At 58.3% G+C, this 19651-nt stretch overlaps 1 protein-coding gene across 2 annotated transcripts in view; it reads left to right on the top strand.

The window, feature by feature from the left end:
• Positions 1-18631, top strand: part of Tmprss6 (transmembrane protease, serine 6) — a gene marked incomplete in the record, with an annotated part of 35332 nt that extends 16701 nt beyond the window's left edge. Inside the window, 12 exon segments of one of the 2 annotated variants that reach the window (XM_013511592.1) lie at positions 1466-1602; positions 2262-2374; positions 2626-2735; positions 3930-4022; positions 10727-10872; positions 11252-11350; positions 11905-12018; positions 13660-13776; positions 14018-14186; positions 15131-15402; positions 17318-17454; positions 17889-18631. In XM_013511592.1, the coding sequence (XP_013367046.1) occupies positions 1466-1602; positions 2262-2374; positions 2626-2735; positions 3930-4022; positions 10727-10872; positions 11252-11350; positions 11905-12018; positions 13660-13776; positions 14018-14186; positions 15131-15402; positions 17318-17454; positions 17889-18047 (1666 nt within the window). 2 annotated transcript variants of the gene reach the window in all.
• Positions 18632-19651: the final 1020 nt, after the last annotated feature.

The following is a 19651-nucleotide window of genomic DNA, read 5'->3' as shown; positions in this document are numbered from 1 at the left end:
CTGCCCCACTGACTCAGTCGAGCGTGTGGGGGCTGCTTCTTGACACCACCTGACTTCCAGGCCGGCAGATGTGGGGCTCCCGGGCTTTCCCTGGGGCTTCTCCGGTGCCGCTGCCACGTCCCCGCAGCCCGGGAGGAGACTTACTACCCCGCTTAGCCTTGACCCTTCTCCCGGTTTCTCACACTTCCCCAGAGTTGCGCTAGGAGTGGGCAAGGGGCCCAGTGCGTAGGACCCTCCGCCGGCCCGGACCACGCAGTTTGTCTCTGGGTTCCCAGGCTTTCTCCACAGTGGCTCCAGGGACAGCTAGTAAGAAACGCCCAGGCGCCGAAACCGATGCTCCCGCTAAAGATGACGCACTCCCGGGTCCCCTCGTGTCTTAATCCCACACCCCCAGGAGACGAACCCACGGGGGGAGGGGAGGGTGCAGTGTGTGGCCGGGTGGGGCCCCAGCAGAGGACCCAACAGCCTGCTGCGGGGGATAGAAGCCTCTTATTTCCCTGCCACACTGAGGCAGAGGCCGGGTGGACGCCCCTGGGAGGCTCCTGGGGCCGCGCACTTCTCTGCCAGGCTGCAGACCCTGGGTACTAACCAGCCAGGGTGTCTCCACCGCCCCACCCCCCCGAAGAGGCCCCCTTTCTCCATCGAGGCGGAGCCACACACTGCTGGCTGCTGGCCCGCACACACTAGGCAGGCAGGGCCATTTCTTCCGGTGCCTCAGCCTCCAGGGCAAGGGCTCTGGAGGTGGGTGCGAGGGTCGGGGTGGGGGCACCCCCACCTGAGATGGGCATATCGGGGGCACCTGAGGACATGGAGGGGCCAGCTGTCAGCAGCACTGAGCACATGCCTGGCCCTGTCACGGATCGCTGGGACCTCAGTTTCCTCCTCTGGAAACCCAGGAGTTGACCTTGCTCGGGAAGTCTTTCTGGGCTGACACTGCAGACTTCTCAAGTTCCGGGTTCTAAGACTCTCTTATCCCTTCAGAGCCCCGCAGGCACCAGGCTGTAGTCCCGGCGTCACTGGACCACACGCTTGATTTCTCCCTGTCCAGACCAGAGTAAGGCCAGCAGCCAGGGTGTGCGCAGCCAGAGTGGTGGTTCGTGCAGCTGCCACCCTGCCACTCCTGCTCAGGGGTCTCAGGTGATGCAGGGGGTGGAAGGTAGCTGCCACGGGACTAGGTTTACTGTTGTAGCTGAATTGTAAACTCCAAGTCTGCGTAACTCTTTCCTCTTATCTGAGGAGCTGGTCTGACTTTTACAGGGACTCTGGTTACTTTCTGGGCCCAGACAAGGGGAGACACCTACGGTTGGACACACAGCCTCCGGTCATAGATCTGGGCCTAGGACCCGGATGTACACATAGATTCCCCATGTATCCCCCTGTCCCTCCAGTTGCCAGCCCTGCTGCCTGACCTGCCTACACCCCCGCAAACACCCCGCACACCCTTGCCATTCTTCTTTTCTGCCAGGGTCTACGGCTGCAGTCGCCAGGAGCCGGTGGTGGAGGTGCTGGCCTCAGGCCCCGTCATGGCGGTGGTGTGGAAGAAGGGTCTGCACAGCTACGTGGACCCCTTCATGCTCTCTGTGCAGCCCGTGGCTTTCCAAGGTGAGGCTCCCTGAGGCGGGACAGGGAACTGGGCCTCCCCGGAACAGGCCTTCCCGGGTCCTGCAGGCCCCGGGGAGCGACAGCCGGCTCCATTCCCGGGGTCTCTGACAGTCTCCGGTGTTTGGCGACCTTGCCCCATGGAGAAGCATCCAGAGCAGCTGCGGAGACCCCGCCCGCCCGCCCTGGGCTCCTCAGCCGAGCTGCCCCTCTCCTCCCAACCTCATTGTTTTCATTTTGCCGTGCTGGGGCCTGAACCCGGGGCCTCCCTGGGTTAGGAAATTGCTGTGCCACTGAGCTCCACCCCAGCCCCTCTGAACCTCATCTGTGAACCTCCCTCCCAGGCACCACAGCTGAGAGGCCCGCACAGCTGTGAATGCATTTTGTCAACTGCTGAGAGCTGAACTACCAATATCACTATCACCATCACTATCAACACGATAGCGTTTATTGAGCACTTAGCATGCTGGGCTGTTTGAGCATTTTATCTATGCAATCTGCTCACCTTTGGTACTATTCTTGTTCCCGTTTTTTACAGATGAGGAAACTGAGGCTCATTTTGGAGGTGGTGGGGTGGTGGGCTGCAAGCTGCCCCACCTGGTGGGAGGTATTCAGGGCAGGGTGGGGTTAGGGGCCCTGCATAACGGTTGCCCCTGGCTCAGCCTGCCAGGTGAACCTGACACTAGAGGGCCGGCTGGACCCGCAGGGTGCCCTGAGCACCCCCTACTTCCCCAGCTACTACTCTCCCAGCACCCACTGCTCCTGGCATCTCACGGTGAGCCCACACCCCTCTTGTCTTCTGCGCTGGTTGCTCCATAGATCCCAGAGGCTGAGCCCTGGGCAGGCCACAGGGGTGGGGGTGGGGGGCGGCTGTAGCCTCTGTGGCTTACCGTGATGCCTGTTTGTTGAGTGACTGACAGATTTCAGCCCCAGCTGGGGCTCTGCGTGGCCTTCTCCCTGTGCCCTCTGGGGAGGTGGGTGCACCAGCTTGGCCATACCCTATGTTGTTGCTCTCCTACCTGCCAGGTGCCGTCTCTGGACTATGGCTTGGCCCTCTGGTTTGATGCCTATGCTCTGCGGAGACAGAAGTATGGCCTGCCGTGCACTCAGGGACAGTGGACGATACAGAACAGGAGGTACCTGCCTGTCTGTCCCTGCGCCACCCCTGCCAGGTGCCTCATAGGACCCAAGTTCCTGGCCTCCAGGACAGCGGAGGGGAGCTAGCAGGGGCGGGGCTGAAGCCCGGCTGTGGATCTTGGCCCCGCCCACTCGAGTGAGCTCCGCCCCTGGCCCCGCCTCTCCTGGATCCACAGGCTTTGGACGCCTGGCAGTCAGCCTCCTCGCCTGAGGCTCCAAATTGGGGTGAACCGGTTTCATGTCCTTGGCTGCTGTAACCCCATGTCCAACATGCAGACCCAGGGAGGTGATGTGGGGGACTAGGCTCGAGAGCCCCCAGACACACTCAAGTGCAGCGAGGCGCCTTTTCCCCTGCCCTGGCTCCCGGTTTGTGCAGCCCACCTCCACAGGCCTTGCGTCCCTGCACCTCCTGCAGGGATCCACGCTTGTCCCAGCTTGCACCCTTGGGGCCCCCGGAAAGGAGGTTTCTGGCTAAGAAATGAGTTCCTCGAGGCCAGGGGCAGCAGGCTGAGGGGTCTGTGGTGCCAGGCGCAGTGGCCAGGGTCTGTGTGGCCACAGTGTGACCAGGAGGAAGAGGGCTGGGAAATGTCCCCTGCAGGTGACCAAAAGCCACCGCCACCCTGCCAAAGGACCAGGGTGGACAGAGGGCAGGTGAAGGACAAAGGAAGTGTAGCCGTGTTTTCCACCATCTGGGGAGAGGGGGGACCTAGGAAAGTCAAGGGGACATTCAGATGGGTGAGGGTTGTCCTGCAGAGGGAGACAGGAGGTGCTGAGATGCCTGGGGAGCTGGGGAGAAAGGGACTCTAGCAGCCCTTGCAGAACTGGGGACCCTTCCCGCTCAAGCCCCGGGTGAAGGTTGTCTCCTCAGGGATGCTGAGTAGAAGGTTTGCATCTAGAGCAGGAGGGCCACTGTCCTTGTCACTCTGGGACTCAGGAGCATCATGGGCTGGCCCTCTAGAATGTACCTCTAGAACCCCTTGTTTTCTTGACTGTGAGGTTTCGAGTGTGTAACCTTCTTATGTGGGGCGAGAGGAGGTTCCAGGCCTCTAGGATCTTCAGATCCTGGCGGTCGCATCCCGTTCACAACGTGTACTTTGCCTGTGGGCAGGTCCTGTAAAGGGATCCCCCAGACCAGAGGTGACGGTGACTGGCGGGCTTGACTGATGTGCTTTTCCTCCCTGGGATTTTTGCAGCCGGTCAGGGACTGTGACTAAAAGGAAGGAGAAACGCCGTGATGTGACTCGAGCCTGTGCCATTGGGGTGCCAGGCTGCCGGTGTGACTTCAGGTGTGCACTGTCTGGGAAGCAGAGGGCTCTCCCAGCACTCCTGCAATGGGAGAGGGGACATTTCGGGGTGTGGCTGCCCTGCTCCTTCCTGGAGCTCCTGAGGGACCCCCTAGGCTGCCATCCATGCTGAGGAGGGCAGGGCTCATCCTTTGGTGTCAGGGGCCCAGAGTCCCTTGAGACAGGTCCATGAGCCACAGTTCTGTGGACAAGGCTGTTTTCCAGGCCCCACAGTGGACGCCAGTGGCCTGGAGAGGGTCTCGTAGGGTCTTCAAGCCACACTGAACTACAGGAAGTATGGGATGGACCGATTACAGAGACCCACCCTTGCTTATGTACAGGTGGGGAAACTGAGACCCGGGAAGGGCTGAGCCCAGGGCCCCAAGGTGTGATCATCCACTCCACAGAAAGATGTCATCCCAGTCAGGTTTGTTTTCTAATTCCCAGGAAAATGTCATTCCAGATCAGGGCAGCAAGGAGGAGAGAGCGGAAGTACTGAGACCAGATGGACCAGGGTTCAAAGCCCGGCCCCTCTACTTCCTGTATGGGCAAGGACTCTTCTCCCAGCCTGAGGGAACGCATCACAAATTTGACTGCAAGGGCTAGATGCAGCCCAGGGTTAGAGCCCTCGCCTAGCTTGTGTGAGGCTCTGGATTCCATCCCCAGCACTCCCCCCTCAAAAAAAAACTGGGGCATGAAACAGGCCTTCTTCCCACTGTAGGCTAGATGAGCCTTTGGGGCAGAATGTTGGCATGCTCAGGCCTCGAGAAGGCGCAGCTCCGTGTGGCACCAACCACACAGTTGCACTGGGCAGGCACAAAGCTGAGGGGTTACAGTGCCATCTCCCCGATTCTCAAGACTGCAGGGAGGACATGGGTACTCATGACAGTGCCTGGTCTTTTCTGTAGCTGTAACAAAACCCCTGAGACTGAGTAGTTTATGAAGAACAGAGGTTTATTTGGCTCACGGTGCTGGAAGCTGGCAAGTTCAAGGGTGAGGACTGGTGTCTGCAGGGCTTCATGCTGTATCATAGCAGGGGGAGGATGTCATGTGATGGGCACAGCCAGACTGGCTTCTTCTATAACAGACCTGGGCCCAGGACAACCCGTTAACTCATTCATTTGTTCAGCCACTAACTTGCAAGTGGGTTAATCTACTCATGAGAGCTGAGCCCGTAACCCAATCACCTCTTACCTCCAAATATGCCTTTGGGGATTAAGTTTCCAACACCCGAACTCCAGGGACACAGCCTAACTATAGCAGCCAGTGAGGAAACTGAGGCACAGACAGGTGAAGCAATTTGTGCCAGGTTACCCAGCTTGTGAAGCCAGAGTTGAGCCCAGGCGTGTCTGCAGTCCCCAGATGGGAGAGCCGGCTGTCTCCAGGCTCTCTGCCCAACCCTCCAAGAGCAGCCTGGGAAACCCAGCCCCGTCTTCTGAGACCTCCGCTAGGGCCTGGGGTCCCCAGGGGAAGAAGCCTGTCACCTTCCGCAGGCTCCAGTGCTGCCTGGTGTGAGAAGGGGGCCACGGGTGGAACCTGCCAGGCAGGAGCCCGGCCAGCCCTCACCTCTCGTTGTGGTGCGGGTTTGATAACCATCGTCCTCTGTGGCTGCTGAGAAATTCTTTGAGCATTTGCTGGGAAATCTGCTGTGTGGGTGGCAGAGGCAGGAGAGGTCTGGGGAAGGGTTTGCGGAGGGGAAGGCCCAGTCCTGGGCCCAGAAAGGCAGTGGGTGGGGAGACACAGGCTGGGTCAGGGACAGGGACAGGGGTCCGAATACGCAGGTGCCCGTGTGGTGCATGGGACTCTGAGCCCTTTGTCCCCTTCCCCCGACCTGTTTTCTCCTGACCCGGCCCAGCCCTCCTGCCCTTTTGTGGCCTAGGGGCGGTGCGGAGACTTGTCCCCGGGAGATCCGGCCACTGGCTGCTGGTTTCGCAGAACCCGCTCCAGCTGGCGCTACCACAGCAGTCTTCCCCCTTTCCGGGAACCTGCCCCTCACCGGCTTCCTCTCCTGTGATGTCACTTCCCTTGTGACCTGCTCAGACATTTCCCCTGGCTCCCAGATGTGAGGTCAGGAGGCCCTCGGGTCCCCTGGGGCCTGGCCTGGCTCTGTGGCCCATTTGTTCCCACCTGCAATTGGCCACCGTGCTGGAGGTGGCGCTGCAGCTTCACCCACTGGGGCGCACAGGCTGGGCGTGCAGCCCGTGCTGTCCCCAAAGCTACTTGTCAGGTGTCCCTGAGACTCCCCACGCTGGGGGTGGGGGAGGCTGTTGCCTCATTTGGCTGGTGTGAGACCTAAGGCTTGCTGAGGCAGTGCCAGGTACTGGAGGTCACACAGCTTGTTCAGGGAGCACAGCCGGGCTCAAGGCTCAGCTGGGCAGGGCCAGGTCTGGGGCTCTGGTCACCATGTTGGAGACCGCTGTTCCTTTTTCTTCTTTAGTACTGGAGATGGAACCCAGGGCCTTCACACTGAGCTACATCTCAGTCCGTTTCTTTTCTTTCTTTCTTTCTTTCTTTCTTTCTTTCTTTCTTTCTTTCTTTCTTTCTTTCTTTCTTTCTTCCTTTCTTCCTTTCTTCCTTTCTTCCTTTCTTCCTTTCTTCCTTTCTTCCTTTCTTCCTTTCTTCCTTTCTTCCTTTCTTCTTTTTCTTTTTTTTTTTTGAGACAAGGTATTGCTAAGCTACTAAATTGCCAGATTAGGTTTGGACTTACGATCCTCCTGCCTCAGCCTCCCAGAGTGCTGGGATCACAGGCGTCTGCCACCGTGCCCAGCTTGCTGTTCCTCTTTAGTGGCTGTCTTCCCTCACTCCCTTCCCTGTAGCCTGTCCTTAGGAAAGGGCATGTATGAGCTCATCTTTCCTTTCTTCCTTTCCTCTTTTCCTTCCTTCTCCTCTTTCTTCCCTCCCTCTCTTCTTTCACACTCAGTTACCTTCCCATCCGTCCTTCCAGTATTTCTCCAATTCCTTGGTACCCAAGGCTGAGCAGGTCGCTCGGTGCAGCGTGTGCCTCTGACGCCCAGTGCCTGGCAGCGGGATGAGGGGGGGCAACCTGGTCAGCCCCGGCACTCCCTGGAGAGGGCTTGGTGGACAGGAGGGACAGAGGGCCAGGGACAGGCTCCTTACCGCGAAGGTTCTGCAGCAGGAACCAGAAACTCCACTGGGCCAAGGGGCCCGGCCAGAGTGAGGCTCCTCAAGGTGGATGCCCAGGGAGAGCTGGGGTCCCACCCGCCAGGGCTCTATGCCTAGCCTTCTTGTCCCAGCCTACGTTTCTGGGGTTTCTTATTTTTATCATGTGAGATTAGCTGGCAGCTACAGTAAAAGTAATTCAGCAGCCCTGCAAACTCTTGTCAAGGCGAGGGTCCCCCTGGATCCCCGGACCCCTGCAGGCAGGGGCCCAGGCTGTAGGGTTGAGCATCCTGGGAAGGCTGCATCAGCCGAGGGCTGACCCCAGGATTCTTGGGGTCACCGAGAGGGAGATCGTCCTGTGGCAGGGACTGGAGCCTCAGCCCTCTGCCCACAGATCAAGATGGCATTTCGGCTTTTAGGTGGAAGGGGCCCACTCCCCTCCGGCTGGCTCTGCTTCCTCCCCTCTCTCCCCACATCTGAGTGCTGGTGACACACCGGCTCCTCCTTTCCCCTGCCCGGTGTTTGCCAGCCCCTAGCTCCCCTGTCCACTTCCTGGAGCTGTCTCTAGCGTAGCAACCTACACAACATGTTTATGCACACCAAAAACCCGTTTCCACAGTTTAAGACGGGCGGGAGGAGCCAGGCTTGCTCCGGGGCGCCTCCTGGTGGCGTCTCATTCATATCCGGTGCAGCCGGTTTGTGAGAATCTTGGTGCCGGGTTAAGGTTTTCAAAATGTTCAATGTGGGACACCTTTAACCGTCTTTAAAAGGACAGAGCACCCTGAAGAGCTTTTGCTTATACAGATTATATATCTACATTCACAGTGTGGGAAATTAAACCTTAGAAAATTTAAAAGTGTTTATTACAGCAGCTCCCTCTCACTCCAGTATCACTTAACCGCGGGCAACCGAGACCTGAAAATATCAAGCGGAAAATTCCAGAACTGATTCATGAATTTTAAATAACTTTCATTTCATTGCTATAACCGCTCTATTTATTGTCAGTTACCTCTATCAGTCCCTTATTGTGCATGATTTGTAAATTAAAGTTCATCCTAGAGAGATTTTTTTATGTACTGAAAGAACAGGGTTGCTAGGGTTTGGTGCTACCAGCAATTTCAGGCACCCGCTGGGCATCTTGGAATGTATCCCATGGATAAGAAGGGGCTACTGTCATTCTTTTAAAATAATTGGGCCAGATGTGGTGCCGCACATCTGTAATCCCAGCACTCTGGAAGGATGGCAAATTCAAGCCCACTCTGGGCATTTTAGCAACTTAATGAGACTGTCTCAAAATAAAATAAAATAAAACAACATAAAATAAACAATAAAAGGTGTGATGTGGATCAGTGTGAAGGCCCGGGGCACAATCCCTAGTACTAAAAAAAAAAAAAATCTATTATATTTCAGCATAAAAGTTTTTATTTTACAAAAAATTGTTTCTCAAAAAGTCAAAAACATTTAGTGGCATAGTGTCACCATTTTATGTTTTTTTGCAACTTTAATAACTGGCTGAGTAGATCACGGCTGATCCCTAGGTTTGGTGATACCAGCAATTTCAGGCACCCACTGGGTGTCTTGGAATGTATCCCATGGATAAGAAGGGGCTACTGTCATTCCTGCTACTGTCATTCCTGCACCTGCTTCTGCATTCCGTCAGTTATGATTCATAGACCTCACAGTCTCTGGAAAATCCTGCTGTATGGCAGTGAGTGAGTGAGTGGGGACAAAAAAAGCAAAAGTCACCTGAGTTTTACCATTAAAAGGATTTGGGACCCTACGGGGTTCCCTGGACTGCACTTTGAGAACTGTTGGCAGAGTGAGCTCAAGAATGGGGTTACTGTAGCCAAGCAGAGTCTAGGCCAAGTCCCTGGGGGAGGGGATAGTGGGATTTGAAGGGCTCAGTCTCCAGAGCTCAGGTTGAAGTGGAATCAGGGTGCCCTCTCCTCTGGCACTGCCTGGATTCCAGCCCCACCTTAGCTCCCCCCACGAGCCTCTCTGTGACCCCACTGAGAACAGTCCTCCTGGCCACATTGGGTCATAAGGAGAAGCTCAAAGTCCCTGTGCAGAGAGTCCCTGCGGCCCCTGGGGCAGGGGCTGGTGAAAAGGTCATTAGAATGCCCTCAAAGCCCATGCTCAAGTATTTGTTGGTTGAATAACTGATGGACTGTTGGGTGCTAACCATGCTGTGGAGTTCTGAGGAAGTGTCCGGCCCTGGGAATGAGGCAGCCCACTTGGGGACGTTGTGTGTGTGCGTGAGGGGTGCTCCCACTGTGCTTTGGGGGCATGTCCTCCTTCCTGTTCCTCTCCTGTCCCTGCTGCGGCCATGTTCTGGGTGTGTCCCCCACTTGCAAAGGCCTCCTCTCTGCGCACTGGGAATATCCAATGTCTGTGAGCAGGAGGAGCCGTCCCACTGGTTCTGCAAGGGTGCCCCACTTGGGATGGGAGGGCCCCACCTTTCTGGGGTGGCTGCCTGGTGCTGGGAAGGTGTGTCACTTACTTGGGGAGGTGTGACCTGGTCCCCACCCAGAGGGGGCTCCCACCTTCCCTGTCTGAACAGAACCCCTTTTTGGAGGGGAGGGCGGGTGTCCAGCAGGATGACGGCACTCCTGGGCTGGCGGTGGTCCTCCCTGGGTGTCATCGTGCAGGGCACAAACCCGTCAGCTCTGTGCTATGGGTCCCCAGGGGAACCCCAGGGTGCAGAGCTGCTGCAGCCAGGGCAGGGCTGGAATGGGGGCGCTGCTGCTCCCTTGTCCCCTCCTGAGCACTAGGGCATGGTGTCATCTGTCTGCAGTGGGCCTGTCTGGATCTTTTTCCTCTTCCTGCCAACATGTGGAAGCCTGTCTTGATTACTTGTCTCTCGTTGCTGGGACAAAATACCTGATGCCCAAAATTAAGGAAGGAAAGGTTTATTTCGCTTACCGTTGTAAGCAGGTTACAAGTTGGCAGGTTACAAGGCAGAGTGGCACATGGCAGAGGGCTACAGCTCATGGTGGCAGAACACAGCAAAAACGACAACCACTAAAAGGGAGGAATGGCCCCAAGCAGCCTCTTCCTCTCCCTTACATATGCAAACTATCCAGCCCAGGGTGGGTGTAGCTCTCATACCCATAATCAATCAAACTCTAAAAGCCTGCCCCATGGCCGCATGAGGCTTTGGGGGGATACACAGGCAAAAACCATAACAAAGCCCTTTATCAGCTCTGAGGTTGACAGAAAGGACCAGTTTCCTTATTCAAAAAAGGAAAGAAAGCGAGACTTAGACAAAGACCATGACTTGGTAGAATCTCACAGCACACAGTTGACTGGGCCTAGAGTCTAGACTTTGAATTTTAGCCCGCAGACAGTGGGGCCATTGAAGGCTTTAAAGCAGAAGAGTGACATAGGCAGGCAGCTTTCCAGAAGATGACTCTGGGGGTGAGCAGTCACCCCAAGGAGAAATCAAGACAGAGGAGGCGGGGGGCGGGGTGCAGCTCCTCACTCCCCCTGGCAACCCTTTCTGCCCGCTGTGCACAAGGGCCCAGCTGTGCCGTCTCTTGTGCTGGGAAACTGGCCTGTGCGCCCGAGTCACCTCTCGTCACCCTTAGGCTGTGCGGCTTGCGCACCCTGCAGCCCTACGCTGAGAGGATCCCTGTGGTGGCCACGGCTGGCATCACCATCAACTTCACATCGCAGAGCTCCCTGACAGGGCCGGGCGTGCGGGTGCACTACAGCCTGTACAACCAGTCGGACCGTGAGTGTGGGGGCGGCTGGCACCCCAGCCCCAGGGCCCCTCCCTGTCCTCTGTGTCCCTGGATGTGAGCAGCTGCATAGGCAGCTGGATGGCAGATGCGAGTGTGTGTGGATATATAAGTGCGTGTGGATATATGTGTGTGTGTGCGTGCAAATGCAGTAAGGCAGTGTTGTGTCTCCGTGTGGGTCTGTCACGTGTTTGCACATACCCATGCATGGGTTGTGTGCATGTGTCTGGGTGTGTGCAGCCGCACGGGCTAACATGATGGTGTCCCTGGGAACCTGCCATGCGTGGTGCACACAGGTGCGTGCCGTCGCCTGTGTTGCATTACGCGTGTCCCAGTGCTGCCCTCTGTCCCATGGCCCTCCGTGGTTCCCAGCCTGCCCTGGTGAGTTCCTCTGCTCCGTGAATGGACTCTGTGTCCCCGCCTGCGACGGGATCAAGGACTGCCCCAACGGCCTGGATGAGAGAAACTGCGGTGAGCAGCCCGCCCACCCTGCTCTCCTGCCTTGCCTGCACTGGGCAGAGCTGAGACCCTCACGAGCATCCAAGAAGTGGGTTCTCTCGCTGGGCTAAATGGCAAGATGGGAGCCGATGGGAAAGTGGCCTCCCGGGGCCACCCTGCAGGGCAGTGGCAGAGACAGGCTGGGCCTCCTGGCTCAGCTCAGGGCTGCTCCCCACCAGGACAACAGCGCAGTCATCTGTTCTGGCCAGCGTTCCAGGAGAGAACAGAGAGGGAAGGGAGAAGCCTCTCGGACCATCACTGTGGTGTCAGGGAAAGTGATTCATATTTGGAAACTGGACAATGGGCTTCTGGTTCTCATTCAGCCAGTTGATCTCAAACAGCACCCCCCGCCCCTGATCCCTGTTTCTGCCAAGGAAATGGGGTATCTCACAGGACTGCTGGGAGGCCCAGGTGTTTAGCAGCAGAGAAAGATGGGGGATGGGCAACACCCTCACATGTTCTAGTGACACCACCGACTCCCAGCCTGCTCCTCTGTCTCCCTCCCCCGCCCTTCTGTGTCCCCACAGTTTGCAGAGCCACATTCCAGTGCCAAGAAGACAGCACGTGCATCCCCCTGTCCCGAGTCTGTGACCAGCAGCCTGACTGTCTCAACAGCAGCGATGAGGAGCATTGCCAAGAAGGTAGCGCAGATGTCTTAGTTATTTTCTCCTTGCTGAGACAAAATGCCCAACACCCACAAGTTAAGGGAGGGAAGATTTATTTGGCTCATGGTTTGTAGCGGTTTCAGTTTACAGTTAGCTGGCTCCACGGCAGGGTGGCATGGCAGAGGGGCATCACAGAGCAGAAATAGTTCATGGCAGGGCAGGGGAAAGGCAGCAAAGCAGCCAAGTATTGAAACAGCAGCAGAAGCACCAATAGTAGCAGCAGAAGCACACCTGCCTCTCCCTTTATATTCCATCCAGACTACCTGCCTTTAGGTGGGATATCCTCAACCCCAGCATCATACACCCTAACCCAGCCACCTTCAAAACTCCCTGCCTATGACTGCTTGAGGCTTCTGGAAGACATCTAGATCAAGACAAAACATGGGACCTGGCCAGTGATCTGGGGGGGGATGGGGTCAAAGAAGGGGTCATCACCAGGCACTCCAGCCCTTTTTCATTCTTCTCAGTGAAGGTTTATGCTCTCTTATCAACTACCCAGTAACTCTCTATAGCTATGCTAGGGTGCCCATCTATCCATCCATCCATCCATCTATCCATCCATCCAGCCAGCCAGCCAGCCAGCCACCACCTTCTGGTCTCCTGAGTCACATCTGTCCATTGATTCATACTATTATTTATTCACCTATTCATCCACTGACTTGTCCAGCCATCTTTCTCCCTATTCACTGAACTTGTCAGCCTACCATTTACTGCTAAGCCGTTTAGTGGTTTGCCCAACCATGTGTCTGAAAGGCTCTTGTTCCATCCATCTACCTAGCTAGCCAGTCATCCATCCATCCATCCATCCATCTCCTTAGTCACCTGTTTGTCCATTGGTCCTTGTGCCCACTGATTTGTTCACCTTATAGCTATTTGTCAGTCTCCCCATTGGACCATCAATCTACTCATTTGTTGATCTGCTCAGTCTTCTGTGTCCATAGTTTTACCCCTTCCTTCCTCCCCCACTCCCTCCCTCCCTTCCTCCATCTGTCTGACCAGGCAAGCAACGCTTGCAGACTACTCTGTGACAGACAAGGTGGGGTGAAGAGGAAGGAATAAGACATCAGAAATGTGGTCCCTGCCCTTCTGGGGTTGTTAGTAGAAGGACATGGTGGCTACTCTTCTGACCCAGTCTTCTGGACCCATGTCCTGTAGTGTGGGCAGCTTGGACATGGAGGCCTCTCAAGAGGAGGTGGACTGGAATTTAAATAGGTGGGCAGGTGAGGGGCAAGAGGACCAGGCAGACTGGGTGGTGGACAGGACATTGGGAACAGTGAAGGCAGGAAGGCGTTGGGCAGAGCAAGGGCCTAGGGGCCCCTGCTCTGGAGACCCAGTCTTAAAGTTGGGGCACAGTTCTGCCTTCAGGGACCACACTGGAGGAAGCATGAGCCTGTGGTGAGAGGTCTAGTCCAAGAGAAGTCTAGTCCAAGAGAGGAGACGGCCTCCCTCTCAGCAGATGGGCCCATGTGTGTTGGTGGGGACATGGCCTGCTTTTAGGAGGCCCTAAATGAGACTCGGGGGACCCTCTGTGTGAGCAAGAGGGCCCTCCCCAGTGCCCTGCCAGCCTCTCCTGGCACCCTGGGGCTCAGAGACCCACCTTCTGCGCCCCCACCCGAGGAGTGCCTTGTGGGACCTTCACCTTCCGGTGTGAGGACCGCAGCTGTGTGCGGAAGCCCAACCCGCAGTGTGACGGGCAGTCGGACTGCAGGGATGGCTCGGATGAGCGCCACTGTGGTGAGCAACACAGCGCCTGCTGGACACCCTGGGGGCTGGGTACACGGGGCGGGGGCCGGGGGAACCTCACCCGTCGGTCTGTCCCTCTTTTGTCTGTCCCTCTCTGCCTCTGCCACCGCCGCCGCCTCCTTTCCCTGTCTTTCACCATCTCTTTCCTCCGCTCTGCCTCTGTCCCTCTCTGTCCCTCGCCGGCCTCTCCCTGCCCTCCTCCTCTGCCTGCCCTGACCTTCTCCCACCCCAGACTGTGGCCTCCAGGGCCCCTCCAGCCGCATCGTGGGCGGGGCCGTGTCCTCTGAGGGCGAGTGGCCGTGGCAGGCCAGCCTACAGGTTCGCGGCCGACACATCTGCGGGGGCGCCCTCGTCGCTGACCGCTGGGTGATCACAGCTGCCCACTGTTTCCAGGAGGACGGGTGAGGGGCGCAGCGGCCGGGACTGTGATGACGCGGGCAGGGAGGCTATGTGGGGATGCGGGCCTGGTGAAGAGCCCCCAGCACTGCTGCGACGCTTGGGTCTGGTCCTGGCTCCACCCCAAGACGCTCTGAGCCCCTGGGCACTGCGCAGCTCTCTGCCCCCCCGGGGGAATCTTGCTTTAGGCTGGGCCATGAGTCACTCACTTGGAAGTCTCTGCTGTGCTCCTCCTATGCCTCGGGGCTGCGCCAGGTGCTGGCTGGGGTAGAGGACAGAACTGCCCATGCTGTCACAGCCGTGACACCCCCAGGACAGCCTGTGATGGGGTGGTGGGCAGGGAAGCCCCCCAGGCCAGCACAGCAGCCCACAGCCTCTTTGCCCTCTGGCTGATGGGTTGGACCCCCTTCTACCCCAGCCAGACCTGGGCTCCGAGCTCCCAGGCCCTCGCACTGCAGAGGCCAGCCCTGTCCTGTGTCCTCTATGGCCACCATGCTGTCCTAGCCAGGCAGCTCTGGCCACCGGGACCCTGGCTCCCCACTGCCCTCAAGGTGAAGAACCCCCCCACCGGCTGATGACACTGGTATCCAGGGGCCTGCACGGCCGCCCCCTGCTGATTCTGATACTCAGCCCCCACACCAGGGCTGGCAAACCCTGGAGTTCCCCACAGCCCTCTGTGAAGTGGGCACACACAGAGGCGTGTCCGGTGCCTGGCACTGCCTAGTTGTTTTACACGCACAGCCTTCTCTGTGTCTGCTAAGCTCCCATGAGTAGAAAGTGCGCTTTCTGTGTTCCGGGTGAGGCCTGTGGACGCACCTGCTTATCCAGGGAGGGATGAAGGGGGCCGTGGGCCCAGGGAACACCCAGCACCATACACTAGCTCGACCTTGGGGAGGGAGGGCCGGAGCGTCTGTGGCACTGAGCCGGGCCGCTCTTCCCACGCACCCAGCATGGCCAACCCAGCGCTGTGGACCGTGTTCCTGGGCAAGATGCGGCAGAACGCCCGCTGGCCTGGCGAGGTGTCTTTCAAGGTGAGCCGCCTGCTCCTGCACCCGTACCACGAGGAGGACAGCCACGACTATGACGTGGCCCTGCTGCAGCTCGACCACCCGGTGGTGCGCTCGGCCACTGTCCGCCCTGTCTGCCTGCCTGCACGCTCCCACTTCTTCGAGCCCGGCCTGCATTGCTGGATCACGGGTTGGGGTGCCCTGCGAGAGGGCGGTGAGCAGCTGCGGGGGTCGGGACATGGGGGGTGGGGACAACATCCGGACCCTTTTCCTCGGTGGCTCAGTCTGGATGGATTTTACAGATGAGTCCCTTATAGTATGGCCTGCGGGTCCCCTTTACCCTCACCCATTACTTAAGCAGAGCACAAGTCATTGGGCATATGTGGGGGGCAGAAGTGGAGGCCCAGGGTGCCACAGCTCAAGTGCAGGCTCCTGCACAGAGGCACAGGGGTGGAGGTGAGCTGGGGCAGGCTCTTAATAATAGCACCTTTATTTTTTTGTACTTGGCATTGAAGCCAGGGGTTCGGTTCACACTAGGCGAGAGCTCGACTGCTGCCTCAACCCTTGCTCTGCTTCCTTTAAAAAAAAAAAAAAAAATTTAGAACAGAGTCTTGTTGAAGCCTGGCCTTGAACTTGGAATCCTCCAGTCTCCGTCTTCTGAGTAGCTGGGATTACAGCGTGTGCTACTGCCCCTGGCTCTTTATCATTCACACATTGCAGATGGATTTTAGGGGAACACGAGTGCACATCATCCATTCAGCTTGCGGGTGGGACTCATGGCTGCATCTGATGGGTGAGGAAACTGAAGGTGGCATTTGCTGTCTGCTAAATCACCTTGTCAGGGGATCAGCCAGCGATGGAAACCCAGGCCTGCCTCACTCCACAACCCGGCTCCTGCTGCTGTGCTCAGAAAGGGGCTCTCTCCTCCAGAGCTGATTGAGCAGAGCGGGCTGTCCCCAGGGCCACCCCTCCGTTCTGTGGACACAGGCTCAGCCGGTGTCACTACAGCCTTGGGCTGCAAGCTTCACGGTGGGGGGCTTCGAAAATGTGCACAATGGTTTACCACCCGGATGCAGGGGGGATGGTAGAGATTTTTTTTTATTCATTTATTTTATGGTACTGGGGATCGAACCCAGAGCCTTGTGCATGCGAGGCAGGTGCTCTGCCCCTGAGCTACACTCCCGAGTCCTGTAGAGAGATGGGAAAACTGGGCTCAGATGAAAGGGGACTTGTCCAAGGGATGACAAGAGTAGTGGCAAAGCAAAGACTGGCTCACTCGCTAACCTGTTCATTCATTCAACACGTACATGACCACCTGCTACATGCCACGCGCCCAGTTAGGCACAGTGGAAAGATGAAAATGTTTTGAGGGACACAGTGGTAAGAGCTGACACAGATGGGGAGCAATGGGGACAGGGGCAGCAGAGGAGACCAGGCAGAGTCGAGGAGGACTCCGGGACGAGGCTGCCTGGCTAAGCTGAGGCGTGGACGCCGAGTTGGCAGTGCAAGGGGAACAGGGAAGTGTTCCTGGCAAAGGCACAGGTGTGGGACAGGAAGACCACAGGACAACAGGAGTGGGGCGGCGGGGAGCTGGGCCCTAGGGGGAGAGGGCAGTGCAGCTGGGTGAGGGTCTCAGGAAGGACCAGCAGGGCCTTGCAGGCCACCATAAGGCTCTTGGGCCAGGTGTTCTGTTCCCCATCTGCACTTGGGTCTTCAAATCCCTGTTGCCGGGCCCTGCCCTAGATGAATGAGGCCGTCTCTGGGTGGACCAGGTGCCAGGGTCCATCAGAGCTCTCCAGGGAACCCTAACACACAGCACTTGTGGAGCAGCTCTGGGTTGGACAGCAGGACCATGGAAGGGAATTAAGGAGACAGTGGAGGCTCTGGAAACTTCCCCCAGGGCTGCAGCTGAGCAGAGGGGAACCTGCTGGGCCAGGGGCACTGGAGTGGGAGGAGGGAGGGGATGAGATACAGGAAGACACCGGTCCAGATAGCCAGAGCAGAGGGACAGTGAGGCAGAGGGGTAGAGCAGGAGAGAAGGAGGGGGCTCCCGAGATCAAGAAGGGGGCAGGAAGTGTGGGGGGCTTCTGAGCACACTCTTCTCACCTCTGCCCTTTACCTCCCGGCAGGCCCCACCAGCAATGTCCTGCAGAAAGTGGATGTGCAGCTGGTTGCACAGGACTTGTGCAGTGAGGCCTATCACTACCAGGTGACACCGCGCATGCTGTGTGCTGGCTACCGCAAGGGCAAGAAGGATGCGTGCCAGGTGACACTGTGGGGCTGGCAAGCAGGGAGAGGGTGACACTCACTCATGCAGAGACTGGCCCCTAGCTCACATCAGCCTGCGGAGCCTCCAGGCCTCCCAGCAAGGTGGACAGTCACCACCCACCCACTTCACAGACGAGGAGATTGAGGCCAGGAGAGGCAGCAGGACGCTGAGCAGGGGAGATCTCAGGCAGGGAGGCTGCAGGCTCAAACCCAGTTCTGGGGCCACAGAGTTGGGGGGACAGGAGGAGGGAGGGAGGTAAGGTGCGCAGGGTGTGGGGACTCCACCACACTTCCTGAGAGCTGGGACCCCACTGGAGGCGGCAGTGCTGCTACAATCCGCCTACCAGGCTTGCGGAGGAGTTTCGGACTGGGGTTGCCTTTCTTGCTGCCACTTAGCGAATTCTTGACACAGCCCCGTCCTCTCCTCCTCAGGGTGACTCCGGCGGCCCGCTGGTGTGCAAGGAGCCCAGTGGCCGCTGGTTCCTGGCGGGGCTGGTCAGCTGGGGCCTGGGCTGTGGCCGGCCCAACTACTTTGGCGTCTACACTCGCATCACAGGTGTGATCGGCTGGATCCGGCAGGCGCTGACCTGAGGTGCTGTGAGCCAGGGGCACCTCCTGGACAGAGTGTACAGGGTGCCCGCCAGGCAGACGAACAAGTATTCTGGGGGCAAGTGGCCCTGCGGAGGCAGGAGGTGGCATCCTGTCCCCACCATGCCTCAGTGACTGCACAAGAGGGCGAGGACCATCAGCCTGTGGTCAGGACCTCCTGGGGGCCCAGGTCCAATGGGCCAGACCGGTGGGGGGTCACACCCAGCGCTGTCACCTCCCAGTCGATCCTCTTGGTCTCGTCTTTTTCCTTGCTTCACACTGTCTTGGGGGCACTCAGCAGGACGGTGCAGCTCTCTGACCCAGGAAGAAGCGTCAAGCCCCCTGCTCCAGGCAGAGCCCGGATGTGGATGCACAGCACTGGCTCTGGAGCAGATCCCAGCCTCTGCCCCACCCTGGGGAGTGGGAGGTGCTCCTGCCAGAGCGGAACCTTAAGGCCCTGGGAAGCCAAGTGGGCAGCTGCTGCCATAAGCCAAAGGGTGGGATGGCCTCTGCTGGAGAGTCCCGCCCATCCCTGCCGCCAGTCTAGAAGGGCAGCTCACTCAAGGAATAAAGCGCCTGACCAGTGAGGCTCTGCTGCTGGCGTCTGATTGGGGACTGGCCCGCCTCATTGCTTCCTGCTCAGCCTGCTCGCCAAGCATCCAGAAGGCACCAAGGGGCCGAGGAGGCCAAGGAGGGCTGGAAGGCCATGGCTTGGGGACCCTCAGGTCACATGGAGGGGGATGGGACGGATGAGAGATGGATTCCTTCTGAATCTTGGGAGGAATCTGAGGCGCAGAGCGGGGCGAGGGCGCCCTCATGATGGCACTGGGGGCTGACAGCGGAGCCAGCTGTGGGACCCATGCCCTCCAGTGGGATGCTTGCCCCCTGCTGTCCCCGAGTCACTTGCTGAGCGGGTATTTCAGGGGCTCCTGTGGGCCAGGCACTGTGGGCCACAGAAGGAAAGAACGCAGCTCCCGGACTCAGCACGGGCACGATGGGCCAATCAAGGGGCCTGTGGGGTATGACTCGGAGGCCAGGAAAGGCTACCTGCAGGGTGTGGCTGGGGGACGTCAGGCAGGGGAGGAGCCTGGGCAAAGGCAGAGTCCCCACGGAACGCAGAGTCCTGGGGCTCAGCAAGTCGAGCTGTTACAAGAGTCTGAAAAGGGATGGACTGGGGATTCAAAGAGGTAAAGTGAGGCTAGAAAAGACAGGCTGGGGTTGAGTTGGGATTGTGACCCCGAGAGCTATGGGATCCCCAGGCAGCCTAGGCGAGGGGCGACACGATTGGATTCACACTGGTGCAGCAGTGCGGAGGCAGGAGGCGGCTGGGAGGCCAGCGCAGAGCCCAGGGAGGAGAGGCCGGGCTTGGACACAGCCAGAAGGCGGGGAGGGGGTGATGATGGAGCCCACAAGGTGCAGAGTGTGGGGGTCAGGTGATCACACTTCCTTGAGCCTAACTGGGAGAAGGAAAGGCAGGGGAGCCGCCAGGACCCTGACAGAGTAGGTGGAAGGAGAGGGGAGAGCCTGGCTGGTCCTGCAGGGAGGTGGGAAGGAGCAGGTGGCCAGGTGGGCGGGGGTGGGCGCGGTTAGGGTCACACGCCCCACGT

The sequence above is a fragment of the Chinchilla lanigera genome, unplaced genomic scaffold, assembly GCF_000276665.1.
Source record: "Chinchilla lanigera isolate Chin_1 unplaced genomic scaffold, ChiLan1.0 scaffold00012, whole genome shotgun sequence".
NCBI classification, from domain to species: Eukaryota; Metazoa; Chordata; class Mammalia; order Rodentia; family Chinchillidae; genus Chinchilla; species Chinchilla lanigera.
This window is presented reverse-complemented; position numbering and strand designations above follow the sequence as displayed.